This window comes from Penaeus chinensis, chromosome 22 (assembly GCF_019202785.1).
Source record: "Penaeus chinensis breed Huanghai No. 1 chromosome 22, ASM1920278v2, whole genome shotgun sequence".
Classification (NCBI taxonomy): Eukaryota; Metazoa; Arthropoda; class Malacostraca; order Decapoda; family Penaeidae; genus Penaeus; species Penaeus chinensis.
The window spans coordinates 3,922,493-3,944,443 of record NC_061840.1 but is presented as its reverse complement, the minus strand read 5'-3'; the positions used below and the strand labels follow the sequence as shown (position 1 = coordinate 3,944,443).

At 46.4% G+C, this 21,951-nt stretch overlaps 3 protein-coding genes across 3 annotated transcripts in view; all 3 read right to left on the bottom strand.

Moving 5' to 3' along the window:
* LOC125037192 overlaps positions 1 to 4,401 on the bottom strand; it is a 7,860-nt gene extending 3,459 nt beyond the window's left edge. Inside the window, exon 1 of the mRNA XM_047630236.1 lies at positions 1 to 4,401. This exon is cut by the window's left edge and continues 139 nt beyond it. Within this exon, the coding sequence (XP_047486192.1) occupies positions 1 to 3,454 (3,454 nt within the window). The 5' untranslated portion in view covers positions 3,455 to 4,401.
* A 2,220-nt stretch (positions 4,402 to 6,621) lies between these two features.
* LOC125036820 (hybrid signal transduction histidine kinase L-like) lies at positions 6,622 to 8,193 on the bottom strand. Its single transcript, XM_047629687.1, has 2 exons — positions 7,888 to 8,193; positions 6,622 to 6,663 (listed from the first exon to the last, which is right to left on the bottom strand). The coding sequence occupies exons 1-2, from the start codon at positions 8,191 to 8,193 to the stop codon at positions 6,622 to 6,624; spliced, it is 348 nt and encodes a 115-aa protein (XP_047485643.1).
* Positions 8,194 to 11,108: 2,915 nt separating this feature from the next.
* Positions 11,109 to 21,709, bottom strand: LOC125036819. Its single transcript, XM_047629686.1, has 3 exons — positions 16,828 to 21,709; positions 11,535 to 16,695; positions 11,109 to 11,148 (listed from the first exon to the last, which is right to left on the bottom strand). The coding sequence occupies exons 1-3, from the start codon at positions 21,707 to 21,709 to the stop codon at positions 11,109 to 11,111; spliced, it is 10,083 nt and encodes a 3,360-aa protein (XP_047485642.1).
* Positions 21,710 to 21,951: the final 242 nt, after the last annotated feature.

Genomic DNA, 21,951 nt, shown 5'->3' with positions numbered 1-21,951 from the left:
GTTCTCTTACCGTCTTATCCGCATCTGGCTCAGAGAGGGGTCGAGGGACCTGACTCTCAATGGCTGGCGGAGAATCGCGCCTGCTGAGTTGCTGACTTGACTCGGTTAGTTTAGATTTACTGACTTGCGTGATGCTATATTCATCCAGAGACAAGTCAGGTAGTGTCAAAATGGTCATAATGTGATCGTACAAAGCAATGATAATACTAGGTGACTCCTCAATGTAAACACTGCTCTGTTTACCCTTAGCCAGAGTAGGCTCAGGGTCCGTGTAATAACCATCCCCTCTTCCGGAATGCGCAACATTGATCTTGGTTCGACTCGAAGAAAGAGCCTTATTCTTGAAGGGCTCCAGCTCCTGGCCCACTGCGTCCGGCGAGTCCAGATCTGTGATGTTGAGAACGGTCTCCAGGTCGGAGTCGCTCTCATTGTCCGTCGTGGAGCCTATGAGGTCCAGGGTATCCTCTGTGTCTGAGGCCTGGGCGAGTTCGACTGTCTCGGGGCTGGAACAGATCTCCGGCAGGTTGTCCTCTTGGTCGTTGATATACTTGATCAGTGACCGGCGGTTCTGCTGCGTGGCGTCTCTCGAGGCGGAGCTCTTGGACCTGAGTTGGACCTCCGGCTCGGCTTCAGAGGTCGGAGCATCACGGTTTGTTGTTGAACCTCTTGGGGATTTTTGAACCTCCAATCCTGCTGTTGAACCTCTTGGGGTTTTCTGAACCTCCAATCCTGCTGTTGAACCTCTTGGGGTTTTCTGAACCTCCAATCCTGCTGTTGAACCTCTTGGGGTTTTCTGAACCTCCAATCCTGCTGTTGAACCTCTTGGGGTTTTCTGAACCTCCAATCCTGCTGTTGAACCTCTTGGGGTTTTCTGAACCTCCAATCCTGCTGTTGAACCTCTTGGGGTTTTCTGAACCTCCAATCCTGCTGTTGAACCTCTTGGGGTTTTCTGAACCTCCAATCCTGCTGTTGAACCTCTTGGGGTTTTCTGAACCTCCAATCCTGCTGTTGAACCTCTTGGGGTTTTCTGAACCTCCAATCCTGCTGTTGAACCTCTTGGAGATTTCTGAATCTCCAATTCTGCTGTCGAACCTCTTGGGGTTTTCTGAACCTCCAATCCTGCTGTTGAACCTCTTGGGGTTTTCTGAACCTCCAATCCTGCTGTTGAACCTCTTGGAGATTTCTGAATCTCCAATTCTGCTGTCGAACCTCTTGGAGATTTCTGAACCTCCAGACCTGCTGTTGAACCTCTTGGAGATTTCTGAATCTCCAATCCTGCTGTTGAACCTCTTGGAGATTTCTGAACCTCCAGACCTGCTGTCGAACCTCTTGGAGGTTTCTGAACCTCCAGACCTGCTGTTGAACCTCTTGGAGATTTCTGAATCTCCAATCCTGCTGTTGAACCTCTTGGAGATTTCTGAACCTCCAGACCTGCTGTTGAACCTCTTGGAGGTTCCTGAACCTCCAGACCTGCTGTTGAACCTCTTGGAGATTTCTGAACCTCCAGACCTGCTGTTGAACCTCTTGGAGATTTCTGAATCTCCAATCCTGCTGTTGACCCTCTTGGAGATTTCTGAACCTCCAGACCTGCTGTTGAACCTCTTGGAGATTTCTGAACCTCCAGACCTGCTGTTGAACCTCTTGGAGATTTCTGAATCTCCAATCCTGCTGTTGAACCTCTTGGAGATTTCTGAACCTCCAGACCTGCTGTTGAACCTCTTGGAGATTTCTGAACCTCCAGACCTGCTGTTGAACCTCTTGGAGATTTCTGAACCTCCAATCCTGCTGTTGAACCTCTTGGAGATTTCTGAACCTCCAGACCTGCTGTTGAACCTCTTGGAGATTTCTGAATCTCCAATCCTGCTGTTGAACCTCTTGGAGATTTCTGAACCTCCAATCCTGCTGTTGAACCTCTTGGAGATTTCTGAACCTCCAATCCTGCTGCTGAACCCCTTGGAGAGCATTCAGACTTCATTTCAATCTCTTCTTGGAGTTCTGTAGCTGAAATAGGGTCTGTTATTGATTGCCTTGGAGTTTTAAACATCTCTGGATCATCAACTGATGATTTATAAGAATGAATACTAGCGTCTGATCCTCTATGAGATTTGTTTGCTTCTTGAACATCATCATATTCTGAGACTTCTATCTTAATTTCTGGACTGACCAGTGAAGCTCTCGGGGAACTGTATACTTCTGTTTCGGGTTCAAGCATACTTGGTTCCTCAACACCCTGGTTATCATGATCCACTGGAGATTTGCTACTAAGCCTGCGGACTAAGAAGTCCAGTATCCCCGCCCCAATTGACTTACGATGTTGTAGATGTTCTGCCTGTGGTTCATGGGGTATGCTCAACACACTTTCGGCCTGTGCTTCATCCAAGCTAGGTGTGTGTGACAGCTGATCTGTGACATTTAGTTCTTCCACAGCTGGGCCATCTGCTGTCTCCAAAGGACTTGATAGTTCTTTTGATATCTTTCGGGACGTCAAAATGTTTATGATTTCCTCATCCACAGATGAGGATATTGATGCTCGATTATCAAATATATTTTCCAGTGACTTTTGAGGTAATATGGTGGTTCCTTCATTTTCTAGGTTGGGCGATATTGTATCATCTTCATCAGACAAAGTTTTATTACTCAGTCTACGTACCAAAAAGTCCAACACTTCTGATTCCGTGATCTGAGTCTGCGATTCTTCTAATCCAGCTGTCGAACTTCTGGGTGAGGTTGAAATTTCCAGATTTGCTGGAGATCCTCTTGGAGATACTCTTGATAAGTTTTCTGATTCCAGACCTGCAGGGGACAAAGTTCTTTCCTCATTAACATCATAAGATGTAGATTGAGTGCTGAGTCTACGAACCAAGAAGTCCAAAACTTCTGCTCCGATAGACTTGCGAGGGTGAAGAAGTTCTGGTTGTCGTTCATCATTTTGCAAGTCCGAATCCTGAATTTCAACAAGAGCTGAAGCCAGTTTTTCTAATCCTGTAAATGATCCTCTAGGAGAGATCTCTTTTTCTACTTCTGAAATAGACCTTCTCGGTAATGTATCTAGGCCTAATAAAGATTCTCTTGGTGAAGCATCTGCTTCTTTACCTGGTGATGAACTTCTGAGTAACCTGTCTATTTCTGTTTCTATGTATGGCTCTCCTTTGATACTTGTAGCAGACCCTCTTGGTGACCTCTCTGCATCTAGACCAGGAGATGTACTTCTTGGTGAAGAAATGACTTGGTCTGCTAATGAGCCCTGTACAGTTGAGTCAATAGGTTTTGTATAATTGACATTATCTTCCAATGAGACTTCTTGTGTGGGTTGATTACTGAGCCGACGTGCAAAGAAACTGATCAGGTCAGCCCCAAATGACCTTCGAGTTTGAGGTTCTGTTTTTGAGTATTGTTGGGCTGCTGTTTCATTGACTGTTAGTGATTCATTCTGGTTGGGTTCTTCAACTGACATTGGTTCTATTCCATCAGCTGAGCCTCTTGGTGACCTTTCTGCTTCAAGTCCAGCATAAGATCCTCTTGGTGACCTTTCTGCTTCCAGTCCAGCATAAGATCCTCTTGGTGACTTTTCTGCTTCTAGTCCAGCATAAGATCCTCTTGGTGACCTTTCTGCTTCCAGTCCTGCAGATGAGCCTTTTGGTGACCTTTCTGTTTCAAGTCCGGCAGATGAGCCTCTTGGTGATCTTTCTGCTTCAAGTCCAGCATAAGATCCTCTTGGTAACTTTTCTGCTTCAAGTCCAGCATAAGATCCTCTTGGTGACCTTTCTGCTTCTAGTCCAGCATAAGATCCTCTTGGTGACCATTGTGTTTCAAGTCCGGCAGATGAGCCTCTTGGTGACCTTTCTGCTTCCAGCCCAGCAGATGAGCCTCTTGGTGACTTTTCTGCTTCCAGTCCAGCATAAGATCCTCTTGGTAACCTTTCTGCTTCAAGTCCTGCAAATGAGCCTCTTGGTGACCTTTCTGCTTCCAGTCCAGCATAAGATCCTCTTAGTGACCTTTCTGCTTCCAGTCCAGCAGATGAGCCTCTTGGTGATCTTTCTGCTTCCAGTCCGGCAGATGAGCCTCTTAGTGACCTTTCTGCTTCTAGTCCGGCATAAGATCCTCTTGGTGACCTTTCTGCTTCCAGCCCAGCAGAGGAGCCTCTTGGTGACCTTTCTGCATCCAGTCCAGCAGATGAGCCTCTTGGTGATCTTTCTGCTTCCAGTCCAGCAGATGAGCCTCTTGGTGATCTTTCTGCTTCCAGTCCGGCAGATGAGCCTCTTAGTGACCTTTCTGCTTCTAGTCCGGCATAAGATCCTCTTGGTGACCTTTCTGCTTCCAGTCCTGCAGATGAGCCTCTTGGTGACCTTTCTGATTCCAGTCCAGCATAAGATCCTCTTGGTGACTTTTCTGCTTCCAGTCCAGCATAAGATCCTCTTGGTGACTTTTCTGCTTCCAGTCCAGCATAAGATCCTCTTGGTGACCTTTCTGCTTCCAGTCCAGCAGATGAGCCTCTTGGTGACCTTTCTGCTTCCAGTCCAGCAGATGAGCCTCTTAGTGACCTTTCTGCTTCCAGTCCAGCAGATGAGCCTCTTGGTGACCTTTCTGCTTCTAGTCCAGCATAAGATCTTCTTGGTGACCTTTCTGCTTCTAGTCCTGCAGATGAGCCTCTTGGTGACCTCTCTGTTTCAAGTCCAGCAGATGAGCCTCTTGGTGACCTTTCTGCTTCCAGTCCAGCATAAGATCCTCTTGGTGATTTTACTCTTTCTGGATCTGCAGAAGAGGCTCTAGATGATCTTCTTGAGTCTGTTTCTGCAAATGGGCCTCTTGGGGACCTTCCAGGTGGTATCATGTTAACATCCAGTCCCGCAGTAGAACCCCTTGGTGATTGAAGGACGCCTAGACTTACTGGAAGATTTTTCTCAGTCAGATCCTCCACAGAGCCTTCAGGTCTATTTTCATCAGGTTTGGATGCAGGTTGGCTACTAAGCCTACGAGTTAAGAAATGTAATATTTCTGCTCCAATCGATTGGCGAGGTTGGTTTTCTGTTTCTATTTCCATCCCCACAAGTCCTGCAGATGAACCTCTTGGTGACCTTTCTGTTTCTGGTTCTGCAGAAGTGGCTCTGGAGGATCTTCTTGAGCTTCTTGGTGACCTTTCTAATTCTAGTCCTGCTGAAGATCCTCTTGGTGACCTTTCTGCTTCCAGTTCTGCAGATGAGCCTCTTGGTGAGCTTTCTGCTTCCAGTCCAGCAGATGAGCCTCTTGGTGACCTTTCTGCTTCAAGTCCTGCATATGAGCCTCTTGGTGACCTTTCTGCTTCAAGTCCTGCAGATGAGCCTCTTGGTGATCGAACTCTTTCTGGCCCTGTAGAAGAGGCTTTAGATGACCTTCTTGAATCCAGTCCTGCAGATGAGCCTCTCGGAGACTTTACGGATGGTATCATTTCAACATCTAACCCAGCAACCGACCCTCTTGGTGATTCCAGAACACCTAGACTTACTGAAGGTTCTTTGACTGATGGAATGTCAGTCAGGTCTTCCATTGACCCTTCAACGGACCTTTCTACTTCCAGTCCAGTATAAGATCCTCTTGGTGACCTTTCTATTTCTGGTTCTGCAGAAGAGGCCCTGGAAGACCTTCTTGAACCTCCTGGTGATCTTTCTGCTTCAAGGCCAACAGAAGATCCTCTCGGTGATCTTTCTATTTCTGGTTCTGCAGAAGTGGCTCTGGAAGACCTTCTTGAGCTTCCTGGTGACCTTTCTGCTTCCAGTCCAGCATAAGATCCTCTTGGTGACCTTTCTGCTTCAAGTCCTGCAGATGAGCATCTTGGTGACCTTTCTGCTTCCAGTCCTGCAGATGAGCCTCTTGGTGACCTTTCTGCTTCCAGTCCTGCATATGAGCCTCTTGGTGACCTTTCTGCTTCCAGTCCTGCAGATGAGCCTCTTGGTGACCTTTCTGCTTCCAGCCCTGCAGATGAGCCTCTTGGTGACCTATCTGCTTCCAGTCCTGCAGAAGATCCTCTTGGTGACCTTTCTGCTTCCAGTCCTGCAGATGAGCCTCTTGGTGACCTTTCTGCTTCCAGTCCCGCAGATGAGCCTCTTGGTGACCTCTCTGCTTCCAGTCCTGCAGACGACCCTCTTGGTGACCTTTCTGCTTCAAGTCCTGCAGATGAGCCTCTTGGTGATCTTACTCTTTCTGGCCCTGTAGAAGAGGCTTTAGATGACCTTCTTGAATCCAGTCCTGCAGATGAGCCTCTTGGTGACCTTTCTGCTTCCAGTCCTGCAGAAGATCCTCTTGGTGATCTTACTCTTTCTGGCCCTGTAGAAGAGGCTTTAGATGACCTTCTTGAATCCAGTCCTGCAGATGAGCCTCTTGGTGACCTTTCTGCTTCCAGTCCTGCAGAAGATCCTCTTGGTGATCTTACTCTTTCTGGCCCTGTAGAAGAGGCTTTAGATGACCTTCTTGAATCCAGTCCTGCAGATGAGCCTCTTACGGATGGTATCATTTCAACATCTAACCCAGCAACCGACCCTCTTGGTGATTCCAGAACACCTAGACTTACTGACGGTTCTTTGACAGATGGAATGTCAGTCAGGTCTTCCATCAATTCTTCAACTGACTCAGTATTGTAATCCCCAGCTACAAGTCCAGCGGATGAGCCTCTTGTTGACCTTTCATCTTCTAGTCCAGCATAAGATCCTCTTGGTGACCTTTCTGCTTCCAGTCCAGCAGATGAGCCTCTTGTTGACCTTTCTGCTTCAAGTCCTGCAGATGAGCCTCTTGGTGAGTTTTCTGCTTCAAGGCCTGCATATGAGCCTCTTGGTGACCTTTCTGCTTCCAGTCCAGCATAAGATCCTCTTGGTGACCTTTCTGCTTCAAGTCCTGCATATGATCCTCTTGGTGACCTTTCTGCTTCCAGTCCAGCAGATGAGCCTCTTGGTGACCTTTCTGCTGCCAGTCCAGCATAAGATCCTCTTGGTGACCTTTCTGCTTCCAGTCCAGCAGATGAACCTCTTGGTGACCTTTCTGTTTCCAGTCCTGCATAAGATCCTCTTGGTGATCTTTCTGCTTCAAGTCCTGCAGACGAGCCTTTTGGTGACCTTTCTGCTTCGTGTCCAGCATAAGATCCTCTTGGTGACCTTTCTGCTTCCAGTCCAGCATAAGATCTCGGTGACCTCATTGTTTCCAGTCCAGCAGATGAGCCTCTTGGTGACCTTTCTGCTTCCAGTCCAGCAGATGAGCCTCTTGGTGACCTTTCTGCTTCCAGTCCAGCAGATGATCCTCTTGGTGACTTTTCTGCTTCTAGTCCAGCATAAGATCCTCTTGGTGACCTTTCTGCTTCCAATCCAGCATAAGATCCTCTTGGTGACCTTTCTGCTTCCAGTCCTGCAGACGAGCCTCTTGGTGACCTTTCTGCTTCCAGTCCAGCATAAGATCCTCTTGGTGACCTTTCTGCTTCCAGTCCTGCAGCTGAACCTCTTGGTGACCTTTCTGCTTCCAGTCCAGCATATGAGCCTCTTGGTGACCTTTCTGCTTCCAGTCCAGCAGATGAGCCTCTTGGTGACCTTTCTGCTTCCAATCCAGCATAAGATCCTCTTGGTGACCTTTCTGCTTCCAGTCCTGCAGACGAGCCTCTTGGTGACCTTTCTGCTTCCAGTCCAGCATAAGATCCTCTTGGTGACCTTTCTGCTTCCAGTCCTGCAGCTGAACCTCTTGGTGACCTTTCTGCTTCCAGTCCAGCACATGAGCCTCTTGGTGACCTTTCTGCTTCCAGTCCAGCATAAGATCCTCTTGGTGACCTTTCTGCTTTCAGTCCAGCAGATGAGCCTCTTGGTGACCTTTCTGCTTCCAGTCCTGCATAAGATCCTCTTGGTGACCTTTCTGCTTCCAATCCTGCAGCTGAACCTCTTGGTGACCTTTCTGCTTCCAGTCCAGCATATGAGCCTCTTGATAACCTTTCTGCTTCCAGTCCAGCATAAGATCCTCTTGGTGACCTTTCTGCTTCAAGTCCTGCAGATGAGCCTCTTGGTGACCTTTCAGCTTCCAGTCCTGCATAAGAGCCTCTTGGTGATCTTTCTGCTTCAAGTCCTGCAGACGAGCCTCTTGGTGACCTTTCTGCTTCCAGTCCTGCATAAGATCCTCTTGGTGATCTTTCTGCTTCCAGTCCTGCAGATGAGCCTCTTGGTGACCTTTCATCTTCCAGTCCAACATAAGATCCTCTTGGTGACCTTTCTGCTTCCAGTCCAGCAGACGAGCCTCTTGGTGACCTTTCTGCTTCCAGTCCAGCAGATGAGCCTCTTGGTGACCTTTCTGCTTCCAATCCAGCATAAGATCCTCTTGGTGACCTTTCTGCTTCCAGTCCTGCAGACGAGCCTCTTGGTGACCTTTCTGCTTCCAGTCCAGCATAAGATCCTCTTGGTGACCTTTCTGCTTCCAGTCCTGCATAAGATCCTCTTGGTGATCTTTCTGCTTCAAGTCCTGTAGACGAGCCTCTTGGTGACCTTTCTGCTTCAAGTCCTGCAGCTGAACCTCTTGGTGACCTTTCTGCTTCCAGTCCTGCAGATGAGCCTCTTGGTGACCTTTCTGCTTCCAGCCCAGCATAAGATCCTCTTGGTGACCTTTCTGCTTCCAGTCCTGCATAAGATCCTCTTGGTGATCTTTCTGCTTCAAGTCCTTCAGATGAGCCTCTTGGTGACCTTTCTGCTTCCAGTCCAGCAGATGAGCCTCTTGGTGACCTTTCTGCCTCCAGTCCAGCAGATGAGCATCTTGGTGACCTTTCTGCTTCCAATCCAGCATAAGATCCTCTTGGTGACCTTTCTGCTTCCAGTCCAGCAGATGAGCCTCTTGGTGACCTTTCTGCTTCAAGTCCTGCAGCTGAACCTCTTGGTGACCTTTCTGCTTCCAGTCCTGCAGATGAGCCTCTTGGTGACCTTTCTGCTTCTAGTCCTGCATATGAGCCTCTTGGTGACCTTTCTGCTTCCAGTCCAGCAGATGAGCCTCTTGGTGACCTTTCTGCTTCAAGTCCTTCAGATGAGCCTCTTGGTGACCTTTCTGCTTCCAGTCCAGCAGATGAGCCTCTTGGTGACCTTTCTGCTCCTAGTCCTGCAGATGAGCCTCTTGGTGACCTTTCTGCTTCCAGTCCTGCAGATGAGCCTCTTGGTGACCTTTCTGCTTCCAGTCCAGCATAAGATCCTCTTGGTGACCTTTCTGCTTCCAGTCCTGCATAAGATCCTCTTGGTGATCTTTCTGCTTCAAGTCCTGTAGACGAGCCTCTTGGTGATCTTTCTACTTCCAGTCCAGCAGATGAGCCTCTTGGTGACCTTTCTGCTTCAAGTCCTGCAGACGAGCCTCTTGGTGACCTTTCTGCTTCCAGTCCAGCAGATGAGCCTCTTGGTGACCTTTCTGCCTCCAGTCCAGCAGATGAGCATCTTGGTGACCTTTCTGCTTCCAATCCAGCATAAGATCCTCTTGGTGACCTTTCTGCTTCCAGTCCAGCAGATGAGCCTCTTGGTGACCTTTCTGCTTCCAGTCCAGCATAAGATCCTCTTGGTGATCTTTTTGCTTCAAGTCCTGCAGACGAGCCTCTTGGTGACCTTTCTGCTTCCAGTCCAGCAGATGAGCCTCTTGGTGACCTTTCTGCTTCCAGTCCAGCAGATGAGCCTCTTGGTGACCTTTCTGCTTCCAGTCCAGCATAAGATCCTCTCGGTGATCTTTCTATTTCTGGTTCTGCAGAAGTGGCTCTGGAAGACCTTCTTGAGCTTCCTGGTGACCTTTCTGCTTCAAGTCCTGCATAAGATCCTCTTGGTGATCTTTCTGCTTCAAGTCCTGCAGACGAGCCTCTTGGTGACCTTTCTGCCTCCAGTCCAGCAGATGAGCCTCTTGGTGACCTTTCTGTTTCCAGTCCAGCAGATGAGCCTCTTGGTGACCTTTCTGCTTCCAGTCCTGCAGATGAGCCTCTTGGTAACCTTTCTGTTTCAAGTCCTGCATATGAGCCTCTTGGGGACCTTTCTGCTTCTAGTCCTGCAGAAGATCCTCTTGGTGATCGTACTCTTTCTGGCCCTGTAGAAGAGGCTTTAGATGACCTTCTTGAATCCAGTCCTGCAGATGAGCCTCTCGGAGACCTTACGGATGGTATCATCTCAACATCTAACCCAGCAACCGACCCCCTTGGTGATTCCAGAACACCTAGACTTACTGAAGGTTCTTTGACTGATGGAATGTCAGTCAGGTCTTCCATCAATTCTTCAACTGACTCAGTATTGTAATCCCCAGCTACAAGTCCAGCGGATGAGCCTCTTGTTGACCTTTCATCTTCCAGTCCAGCATAAGATCCTCTTGGTGACCTTTCTGCTTCCAGTCCTGCAGATGAGCCTCTTGGTGACCTTTCTGCTTCCAGTCCAGCATAAGATCCTCTTGGTGAATTTTCTGCTTCAAGGCCTGCATATGAGCCTCTTGGTGATCTTTCATCTTCCAGTCCAGCATAAGATCCTCTTGGTGACCTTTCTGGTTCAAGTCCAGCAAATGAGCCTCGTGGTGACCTTTCATCTTCCAGTCCAGCATATGAGCCTCTTGGTGACCTTTCTGCTTCAAGTCCTGCAGATGAGCCTCTTGGTGACCTCCCTGCTTCCAGTCCTGCAGATGAGCCTCTTGGTGACCTTTCTGTTTCAAGTCCTGCATAAGATCCTCTTGGTGACCTTTCTGCTTCAAGTCCTGCAGATGAGCCTCTTGGTGACCTCCCTGCTTCCAGTCCTGCAGATGAGCCTCTTGGTGACCTTTCTGCTTCCAGTCCTGCAGAGGAGCCTCTTGGTGATCTTACTCTTTCTGGTCCTGTAGAAGAGGCTTTAGACGACTTTCGTGAGCCCAGTCCTGCAGAGGAGCCTCTTGTTGACCTTTCATCTTCCAGTCCAGCATAAGATCCTCTTGGTGACCTTTCTGCTTCCAGTCCTGCAGATGAGCCTCTTGGTGACCTTTCTGCTTCCAGTCCAGCATAAGATCCTCTTGGTGAATTTTCTGCTTCAAGGCCTGCATATGAGCCTCTTGGTGACCTTTCTGCTTCCAGTCCAGTATAAGATCCTCTTGGTGACCTTTCTGCTTCAAGTCCTGCATATGAGCCTCTTGGTGATCTTTCATCTTCCAGTCCAGCATAAGATCCTCTTGGTGACCTTTCTGGTTCAAGTCCAGCAGATGAGCCTCTTGGTGACCTTTCTGCTTCCAGTCCAGCATAAGATCCTCTTGGTGACCTTTCTGCTTCCAGTCCAGCAAATGAGCCTCGTGGTGACCTTTCATCTTCCAGTCCAGCATATAAGCCTCTTGGTGACCTTTCTGCTTCAAGTCCTGCAGATGAGCCTCTTGGTGACCTCCCTGCTTCCAGTCCTGCAGATGAGCCTCTTGGTGACCTTTCTGTTTCAAGTCCTGCATAAGATCCTCTTGGTGACCTTTCTGCTTCCAGTCCAGCAGATGAGCTTCTTGGTGACCTTTCTGCTTCAAGTCCTGCATATGAGCCTCTTGGTGACCTTTCTGCTTCAAGTCCTGCAGATGAGCCTCTTGGTGACCTCCCTGCTTCTAGTCCTGCAGATGAGCCTCTTGGTGACCTTTCTGTTTCAAGTCCTGCATATGAACCTCTTGGGGACCTTTTTGCTTCCAGTCCTGCAGAAGACCCTCTTGGTGACCTCTCTGCTTCAAGTCCTGCAGATGAGCCTCTTGGTGACCTTTCTGCTTCCAGTCCTGCAGAGGAGCCTCTTGGTGATCTTACTCTTTCTGGTCCTGTAGAAGAGGCTTTAGACGACTTTCGTGAGTCCAGTCCTGCAGAGGAGCCTCTTGGAGACCTTACGGATGGTATCATCTCAACATCTAGCCCAGCAACCGACCCCCTTGGTGATTCCAGGATGCCTAGATTTACAGGAGGTTCTTTGACTAATGGAATGTCAGTCAGGTCTTCCATTGATCCTTCAATTGACTTAAAACTATTATCTCCAGCTACAATTTCAGGTGTAGGTTGCCTACTAAGCCTACGAGTCAAGAAATTGAATATTTCTGCTCCAATTGACTGACGAGGTTGACTTTCTGCTTCTAGTCCAGCAGAGGCTCCTCGAGACTCTTCCATTTCAAGCTCAGTGGAAGATCGTTTTGGTAATCTTTCTACTTCCAGTCCTTCAAGAGAATTTCTTGTTGAATTTTCTGTATCAAGTCCTACAGTGGATCCTCTTGGTGTTACTAATCCTGCAGACGAGTCTCTTTGTGACCTTGATTCTAATCCTGCAGATGAACCTCTTTGTGACCTACCTGCTTCTGAAGATGACCTTCTTGAATCCATGCCTGAAGTTGGTCTTTCAGATGGCATCATCTCAATGTCCAGTCCAGCAACAGATCCTCTTGGTGATTCCAGGACACCTAGATGCACTGATAACTCTTCCACCTGTGGAATGTGATTCAGATCTCTCACTACCACGTAATCTTCACTTTCTGCTTCTAGTTCAACATAAGACTCTGTTGCAGACCTTCCAGTTTCTAATCCTGCAGAGGACCCTCTAGGTGTTTTTCCTCTTTCAAGTCCTGGAGAAGAGGCTCTAGATGATCTTCTTGAGTCTCTTCCTGCAGATGAGCCTCTTGGTGACCTTTCTGCTTCCAGTCCTACAGAGGAGCCCCTGGGTGACCTTTCTGCTTCTAGTCCTGCAGAAGAGCCTCTTGGTAACCTTTCTCCTTCCAGTCCTGCAGAAGAACCTCTGGGAGACCTTTCTGCTTCCAACCCTGCGGAAGAGCTTCTGTGTGACCTTTCTGCTTCCAGTCCTGCAAATGAGCCTCTAGGTGACCTTTTTGCTTCCAGACCTACAGTAGAGCCTCTGGGCGACCTTTCTTCTTCCAGACCTACAGAAGATCCCCTCGGTGACCTTTCCGATTCCAGTCCTACAGAAGAGCCTCTTGGTGATCTTCCTCTTTCTGCTCCTACAGAAGCTCTAGACGACCTTCTTGAATCTATCCCTGCAGAGGAGTTTCTTGGTGACCTTTCATATAGTGTCACCTGAGTGTCCAGTCCTGCAGTAGATCCCCTTGGCGATTCTAGGACGCCTAAACTTACTGACAATTCTTCCATTTGTGGAATCTCATTCAGATCTCTTACTTCCACTGACTTTGTATCTATACTTTCTTCTTCCAATCCTGCAGAGGACCCCCTAGGCGATCTCCCTTTTTCTAAACCTGAAGAAAATGTGCTAGATGACCTTGAGTCTCTTGAAGATTTTTCAGATATCAACTGCATGTCCAGTTCTATTACAGATCCTCTTAGTGATTCCATGATGCCTGCTTCTGGTCTGGCAGAGGAAGCCTCCAGAGACCTTTCTGGTGACCTATTTATTTCCAGTCCAGCATTAGACCCTCTTGGTGATCTTCCTTTTTCCAGTCCTGTAGAAGAGGTTCTAGATGACCTTCTTGTGTCTATCCCTGCAGATGAACCTCTTGGTGACCTTTCTGCTTCCAATCCTACTGAGGACTCTCTTGGCGATTTTATTCTTTCTGGTCCTGCAGAGGCCCTAGATGACCTTCTTGAGTCTATTCCTGCAGATGAGCCTCTAGGTGACCTTTCTGCTACCAATCCAGCAGAAGATCCTCTTGGTGACCTTTCTGCTTCAAGTCCTGCAGATGAGCCTCTGGGTGACCTCATTGCTTCCAGTCCTGCAGAAGACCCTCTTGGTGACCTCTCTGCTTCAAGTCCTGCAGATGAGCCTCTGGGTGACCTCATTGCTTCCAGTCCTGCAGAAGACCCTCTTGGTGACCTCTCTGCTTCAAGTCCTGCAGATGAGCCTCTTGTTGACCTTTCTGCTTCCAGTCCTGCAGAAGATCCTCTTGGTGATCTTACTCTTTCTGGCCCTATAGAAGAGGCTTTAGATGACCTTCTTGAATCCAGTCCTGCAGATGAGCCTCTTGGAGACCTTACAGATGGTATCATTTCAACATCTAGCTCAGCAACAGATCCTCTTGGTGATTCCATGACGCCTAGACTTACTGAAGGTTCTTTGACTGATGGAATGTCAGTCAGATCTTCCACTGATCCTTCAACAGACTCAGTACTATAATTTCCAGCTACAAGTCCAGCAGACGAGCCTCTTGGTGACTTTTCTGATTCAAATCCTGCAGAAGATCCTCTTGGTGATTTTACTCTCTCTGTTCCTGCAGAAGAGGCTCTAGATGATCTTCTTGAATCTATTGTTACAGATGAACCTCTTGGTGACCTGCCTGATGGTATCATCTCAACATCTAGTCCTGCAACTGATCCCCTTGGTGATTCCAGTACTCCTAGACTTACTGAAGGCTCTGTAACTGATGGAATGTCAGTCAGAACTTCTGTTGATTCTTCAACTGACTCGGTATTCTCATCTCTATTTTCAGAAGCAAGTTCAGGTGTTGGTTGGCTACTAAGCCTACGAGCCAAGAAGTTTAATATCTCCACTCCAATTGATTGATGGGGCTGGCCTCCTGCTTTCTGTTCATCTTCAGTTCCCAGACCTCCAGCTTCTTCTATCTCAGGTTGGTTGTCTTTCACTAATGTTTCTTGGTCTATCAGATCAGAAGAATTACGGGGAGAGAGTTTATATTGCAGACCTGCTGATGAGGCCCTTGGGGACAGGGCAGGTGATCCTTTTTGTGACCCTATGATTGACCCCCTTGGTGATTTTAAGGTTTCCATTATTATAGTTTCAAGATCTGTCTTTGCTGTTGTTTCGTGAGCTGTTGAACCCCTTGGAGATTTTAGCTGTTCATCAATTATTTTTTCCAGTGCTAAACTATTATTCCTAGAAGAAATGTCATCTTCTGGATCTGCGACATTGGCAACACTTTGTAATTCATCTTCCATTTGGTTTATACTGTCTCTGTGGGTAGGTATTGGTTGACTACTCAGTCTACGAACCATCGCTTCTAAACCAGCTTGGTCAATCAACTGGAGATCATTAGAATTAACACTGAATTTCTTCCTTTGAAGACCTTCAGTACTTCCTGTTGAATTTGTGTCTTCATCATCTGAAGTAGGATAGTTTAGTTCTGGTTCAAGCCTAACTATTGAACGGCGACGAAGATTTGGCATATCTTGTATGTCTAGAGAATCAGTATTTGATGACAGGTCATGTGAATATTTCCTAGATTCTGATTTGGATTCTGACACTATGCTTGCTACTGAGTGCCTTGGTGACAATGCAGTTTCAAGACCAGCTGATGAATCTCTTCCAGCAGATGATCCTCGTGGTGAATAGTGAGTATTAAATTCACCAGGTGAACTAACAGGTGATGTTGCGAGCTTTTCCTTTGTGTCTGTGGAGGTGGAGGAAACTCTTCTGTAAACTTCAATATCAATGTCTTGTGAATCTGACTCTACATCATGAGCATCCTTGATGTTCTTTTCATGCAGTTGTGCTTCATGGCTGAAAGACTTACGAGGAAGTGGCTGAGGTTTCCATTCTGTTTCCAATACCTGGTTTCCCATGTCTTGCTCATCTTCAGGAAGAGAATGATATGCCTCAATATCTCCTAGTTTATTTTCACTAAGGCTTTTCTTTCTCTGATTTTCAAGTTCATCAATCAGTTCAGAGGCAAGAAGTTCTGGATTCACTGCACTGCTCTTGCGTCGGGTTGCAGCTTCACCTACAATTTCTTGAACTTTAGAATTCTCTGTACCCAGATTAACTCCCCATTTTACTTTTAGATCTGTCTCACTGTCTGAACTGTTGTACTGAATTGATTTGCGTTTTTCTTCATACTGCTCAGTTTGTAACTCTGAATTCTCCCTGTCTTCATTTGGTAGGTTTTGATGGTCTGGTATAGGTTGACTACTGAATCTCCTCAGCAGAAACTGCAAGACATCACTCCCAATCGATTTTCTTGGTTCTTCTTGTGATTTTGGTATATTCAATGTTGCTGCCCCTTCTGTTTCTGAGTCAGTGCTTGGGTCGTGAATCTCAAATGTCGGTAGCTCCTGGGGGTTAATTTCTATGTCTGGTGTTGCTCCTCTCGAATTTCTGGAGACTCTTTCTGATAGTGAGGTCTGTGAAGACCGACGAATACTGGATTCTGCAGACTCTGTTGATTTTCTGTGTGCTTGGCTTTGTTCTTCATCGTGACCATTTTCATGACTGCTCAAAAATTGGGCCTGGATTTCTGGTTTAAGGTCACTAACCTCTTTCTTGAAATCGAGGTAAGGTTCAAGGTCACTAATTGACTTGCGATATTTCAGATAAGGAGAAGCTGCTCGTAGATATTGTTCATCTTGTTCTTTGGTTAGGTTCTCTGATTGATCTTGTGGAATATCATCCACTTCCTGTGTGTCACTGAGTGATTCTAGGTATCTCCTATCTGGTGTACGAGGCCGTGTGTATTCTAAATCATTATCATCAACTTCCTCTTTAAGATATTTTACATTTTCATCAGAATCACTGACTTGACCAGCTTGACCATGTCCTTGATCTTCATCAGGCTGATCATCGTCTTGTTCATGGTGCGCATCAACTTCTACTTCACCTTCCTCTTCATCATATTCCTCTGGCTCTCCTGCTTCACCCTCTTCATGATGTTCACCTTCCTCTACTTCACCCTCTTCATAATATTCATCGATTTCTTCTGCCTCGCCCTCTTCTTCGTAATATTCTTCATCCCCCACTTCACCCTCTTCTTTGTAATATTCTTCATCTTCCTCCACTTCGCCCTCTTCGTAATATTCTTCACCTTCCTCTACTTCACCCTCTTCTTCCTCATAATATTCTTCGCCTTCCTCTGCTTCACCCTCTTCTTCTTCATAATACTCTTCACCTTCCTCTGCTTCACCCTCTTCTTCGTAATATTCTTCCCCTTCTTCGATTTCACCCTCTTCTTCATAATATTCCTCAGCCTCTTCTGCTTCACCCTCTTCTTCATAGTATTCAACTTCTTCATCCTCTACATATTCCTCTTCGCCTTCTACTTCTTCATCCTCTACATATTCCTCTTCGCCTTCTACTTCTTCATCCTCTGCACATTCCTCTTCGCCTTCTACTTCTTCCTCTTCAAAATATTCTTCATCCTGGTCTCCTACATCTTCCGCTTCATAATATTCTTCCTCTTCACCAGTATATTCCTCTTCATACTGTTCATTATCATAATATTCACCTTCTACATCAATCTCTTGACTTCGAGCAGAACTGTTACTTACAGCAGAGCCTCGCCGTTGCGCATCAGATATGTCACTTCTAGCAGAGCTTCGTCGTTTCATGTGTGAAACATCACTTCTGGCAGAGCTTCGGCGTTTCTTATCAGAGATGTCACTTTTAGCTGAGCTTCGTCGTTGCTTATTAGAAATGTCACTTTTAGCCGAATCTCGACGTTGTTTGTTAGAAACATCACTTCTGGCTGAGCTTCGACGTTGCTTGTTGGAGACGTCACTTGTAGCTGAGTCACGACGTTCCATTTCAGAGATATTACTCGCGGCAGAACCTCGCCTTTCGGAGGCTGAGATGTTACTCATGGCAGAACCTCGCCGTTTGGAGGCTGGAATATTACTCATGGCAGATCCTCGTCGTTCAGAAACAGAAATGTTACTCATCGCAGAACCTCGCCTTACAGAAGTGATGTTACTCTTGGTAGAACCTCGCCTTTCGGAGGCTGAAATATTACTTACACCAGAACCTCGCCTTTCAGAGGTTGAAATGTTACTCATGGCAGATCCTCGTCGTTCAGAAGCAGAGATGTTACTCATAGCAGAACCTCGCCGTTCAGAGGCTGGAATATTACTCATGGCAGATCCTCGTCGTTCAGAAGCAGAGATGTTACTCATAGCAGAACCTCGCCGTTCAGAGGCTGGAATATTACTCATGGCAGATCCTCGTCGTTCAGAAGCAGAGATGTTACTCATAGCAGAACCTCGCCGTTCAGAGGCTGGAATATTACTCATGGCAGATCCTCGTCGTTCAGAAACAGAAATGTTACTCATAGCAGAACCTCGCCGTTCAGAAGTGATGTTACTCTTGGAAGATCCTTGCCTTTCGGAGGCTGAAGTACTACTCACGGCAGAGCCTCGCCTTTCAGAGGCTGAAATGTTACTCATGGCTGATCCTCGTCGTTCAGAAGTGATGTTACCCTTGGTAGAACCTCGCCTTTCAGAGGCTGAGATGTTACTTATTGCAGAACCTCGCCGTTCAGAAGTGGTGTTACTCATGGCAGAACCTCGACGCACAGAGGTTAAAATATTGCTCACTGCAGAATCTTGGTGTTCAGAGCTTGAGCTGTTACTGAAAGTAGAACCTCGGCGATCAGATCCTTGTCTTTCCATGTCAGATATTTCAGGAATTTCATGTCTTGTAAGTCTTCTCTGCTCCAAGTGAAGTATTTCCCCTGTGCTTGTATCATCCTCCTCTCCCATACTTGACTTCCTTCTCTTAATATCTGAAGTCTCACTTGCTGCAGATCTACGTCTTTTGAAGTCTGTATTTTCACCAACAACCGGAAAATCTCCAGTCTGTGACAACCTCCGCTCTAATATCAACAGTTCCTCATCAATTGACAACTGCCTGGCCCTTTCCCTTGGTATGCTGTGATATTCCATTTCTGAAGACTCATCATGTATGGCCATCCCATGTGAAAGACTTGGGTCTTGTCTGTCCTCATCTTCATTATCAGACTCACTACTTGGTGTCTGAATCTGGATGTCTGGCATATTCATGGGTAATGACTGACCTCTTTGGAAATCAGAATCTTGTGTTTCGTCAGTTATAGGTGAATCATTATCAGCTACGGGTTCAAACTTTGCTATTTTGGCTAACATGGCTGGAGTTAGTTCTGCAATTGATTTGCGAGGCTGTGTGAACAAAAAATCACCACCAGCTGTGCTCTTGCGTCTCTGTGGTGACAATGATGAATTTCTACGACTTTGTGCATTGGGTGAGACTGAGCCTCTCCGGCTTTGGTTCTCAGGTGACTGGTCTGAAACAGAGCTTTTGCGACTCTGTGTTTCTGGTGACAGATTGGATTGAGAACTTTTGCGACTCTTTGTCTGAGGTGAATGGTCTGAAACAGAACTTTTGCGACTCTTTGTCTGAGGTGAATGGTCTGAAACAGAACTTTTGCGACTCTTTGTCTGAGGTGAATGGTCTGAAACAGAATTTTTGCGACTCTTTGTCTGAGGTGAATGGTCTGAAATAGAACTTTTTCGGCTTTGACCATCATGTAATAAGTTAGAAACTGAACTTTTGCGAGCCTGGTTCTCAGAACTTAGTTCTGGTCTGGGTGCTGTCATGAAAGCATTCAAGTCAGGTAACGAGAACACTGTTGACTGAACATCTGCCACTGAGGGGGAAGAGTTATTAGTGGTGGAAACTTCTTCATCTTGCACTAGATCTGCCTCACTTTCACCATTTATAGTATTGAGTGTTGCCCCAATGCTACTTGGTCTCCGGAAGTCAATTTCAGGGAACACATCACTGATAGACTTTCTCCTCTCAGTAATCTCACTTCCTCCCAGGGCCTCTTCAATTTGCACATTTAGATATTTAGGTCCACTTGACCTGTGGGTCAAATATTCATTGTCATCTGGAGGAATATTGGAAAGCTTTCGAACTCTAACAGGCTTATCAAAGTTCCACTCAATATCAAGATTTGACTGGTTATTAGGACTTGTGTTAATTATTTCATTATCTTTGTAATTGGTTTCCAGATCACTTGTAGGCGTGTCAACAGCTTGATTCTCTGATGGTGCAGAGAATGATCTACGAACTTCAGTGTTAGACGTTTGAGAGCGCTGTTCCTCAACATCTGGCAAGGAATTCTTTGATGGACTTTGTGCTATTGCATCAGAAGAAGATATTCCAGACCCATCAACTTTATCCATGGAGAGTTCTTCTGTTTGCTGGCTTGCAATTTTCAGATATCGTTGTGATCTAAGAGCTTGTAGTTCTGGCTCTACATCAACCACTGGTATTGAGCTGCGCCTGCGAAGAGAATTACTGCGAGATAATTGCTTTCCATTTCCAGCATCTGTGTTTACTGTTTGGTAGGTGACAAGTTTTGGCTCTGGGTCACCTCTAGATACTCCAGTGGATTCTCGTCTACCTAAGTCAGACACAGTATCACTGACAGGCTCATAATTATCAGTTTCATTAACCTCCCATTTCACATCTAGGTCTGACTCATTTTCACTACCTGAAGTTAAGTCATTGTTTTCAGAAATTATGCTTGATTTGTGCATCTCCTCAGCATTTTGTCTCGATGAAGAACCTTCATCACCATCCTGACTTTCTTTGCTGGCTGACAGTTGAGCTTGAATTTTAGTAGCTTCATCCTGGAACTGCATGTAAGGTTCTAATTCACTGATGGACTTACGATACTTCAGGTAGGGAGATATGGCCCTCAAATATTGTTCTTCTAATTCTGCATCATCTACTCCCTCTGAAGCCTCCAACTCACTGAAGCTTCGGGCCATAACTTCAGGAGTAATAGTTTCTTCTGTTGTTTCCCTAAAGGTTTCATAGTTATCATTACCTGCTTCTGGGAGCAAGAGGAGAGTCCCCAACTGGGCCTTCAGAGCTGCCTGAATATTTGGATCTTCAGAATTTACACTTTCACGACGGCTGCTACCATCTGCATCATGGGAACTACCATGGGATGATTTCCTTCTCTTGAGTTCTTGTATTTCACCTTTGCTGAGTCTTTCTCCTTCTAATTCTTGTAATTCAGCTCGTGTTGATCTTCTACGTTTTGAGGTCATGATTTCTTCTTTGCTCATTCTCCTATCCTTGTCCTGTAATTCACCTTTGGTTGATGATCTTCTTTGATTTAGAGCTTGGATTTCGTCTCTGCTTAACTTTCTTTCTGCACTTGTGTCCTTACTCTTCCTCCTTTGCAAATTCTCTAGATTATCTTCTTTTATTGACTTCCTGCGCTTGATGTCCACCAGCTCACCTCCAGTTGACCTTCTGCGTTCTGTGACTAATATTTCTTCCTCGGAAGGTCTACTTCTTTTTCCTCCTGATGCTGGATCCACTTCTAAATACTCGTCCGGCATATCAATAGATTCGTCTCGGAGGGATTTCCTTCGTTCTATATTTAGAATCTTGTCCTTGATTGACTTTCGCCTCTCAAGACCATCTCCTTGTGTTGACAAACGTCGGGAAGAGCCTTTGGTGCTTGGGCTGAAGACATCATCAGAGCTCATCTCAATATCCTGATCTTGACCATAGTCAACACTGACTCTCCTGACCTCTACCTCAGTCAGGTGACTGGGGACAGCCATATCTCCCTGGAAGTCCGTTATTTCTTCAAACACAGAAATGCGAGCTTTCATCTCAGGTGTTAGTTCAGCAATTGACTTTCTTCGACCATATCTCTCTGGTGAACTGTCACTGAAGGATCTTCGACTCTTGGTATTAAGAACTTCTGTGAGATATCTTCCCTGGACATCTGACGAAGTCTCTTCATTGGACTTGCGCCTTGACTTGCCTTCAGCATCAATGCTGAAGAATTCTTCATTCTGAGAATCATCAAAAACATTGTCTGAGTATTGTGCTTGAGTCTCATATTCTGGTACTCTTTGGTAGTCTACTGTTTCGATATGAATGTCTGGGATTGACTGGCGGAACTGTGGTCGAAGTGGTGAAGAACTGCTTGACCTTCTCTGTGTATCACTAGATCTTTGGGACTGGTTACTGGTTGCATCCTCTTCATAATCCATGAGCTCATTGTCAGGTGAGTCAGTGACCTTTATTTCCGGCACTGACATGGTAAATGACTTCCACCTTGGACTGCCAGAATGCAGGCTTGATCTGCACCTTTTTGATATCCCTGATTGGAAGTATCTTACAAGTACTTATATTCGTGATCTTGAGTACCAGTTTCCTGTTGTGGTGCATGCAAGTGATGGTAAGGGAATGACGATGATTTCAAACAAGATACAAGTTTTCGTGATTGTCTCCAATAGATTTAATCTCTACAGCCTTGCCTGTGGCCTTGGTCTCAAATATC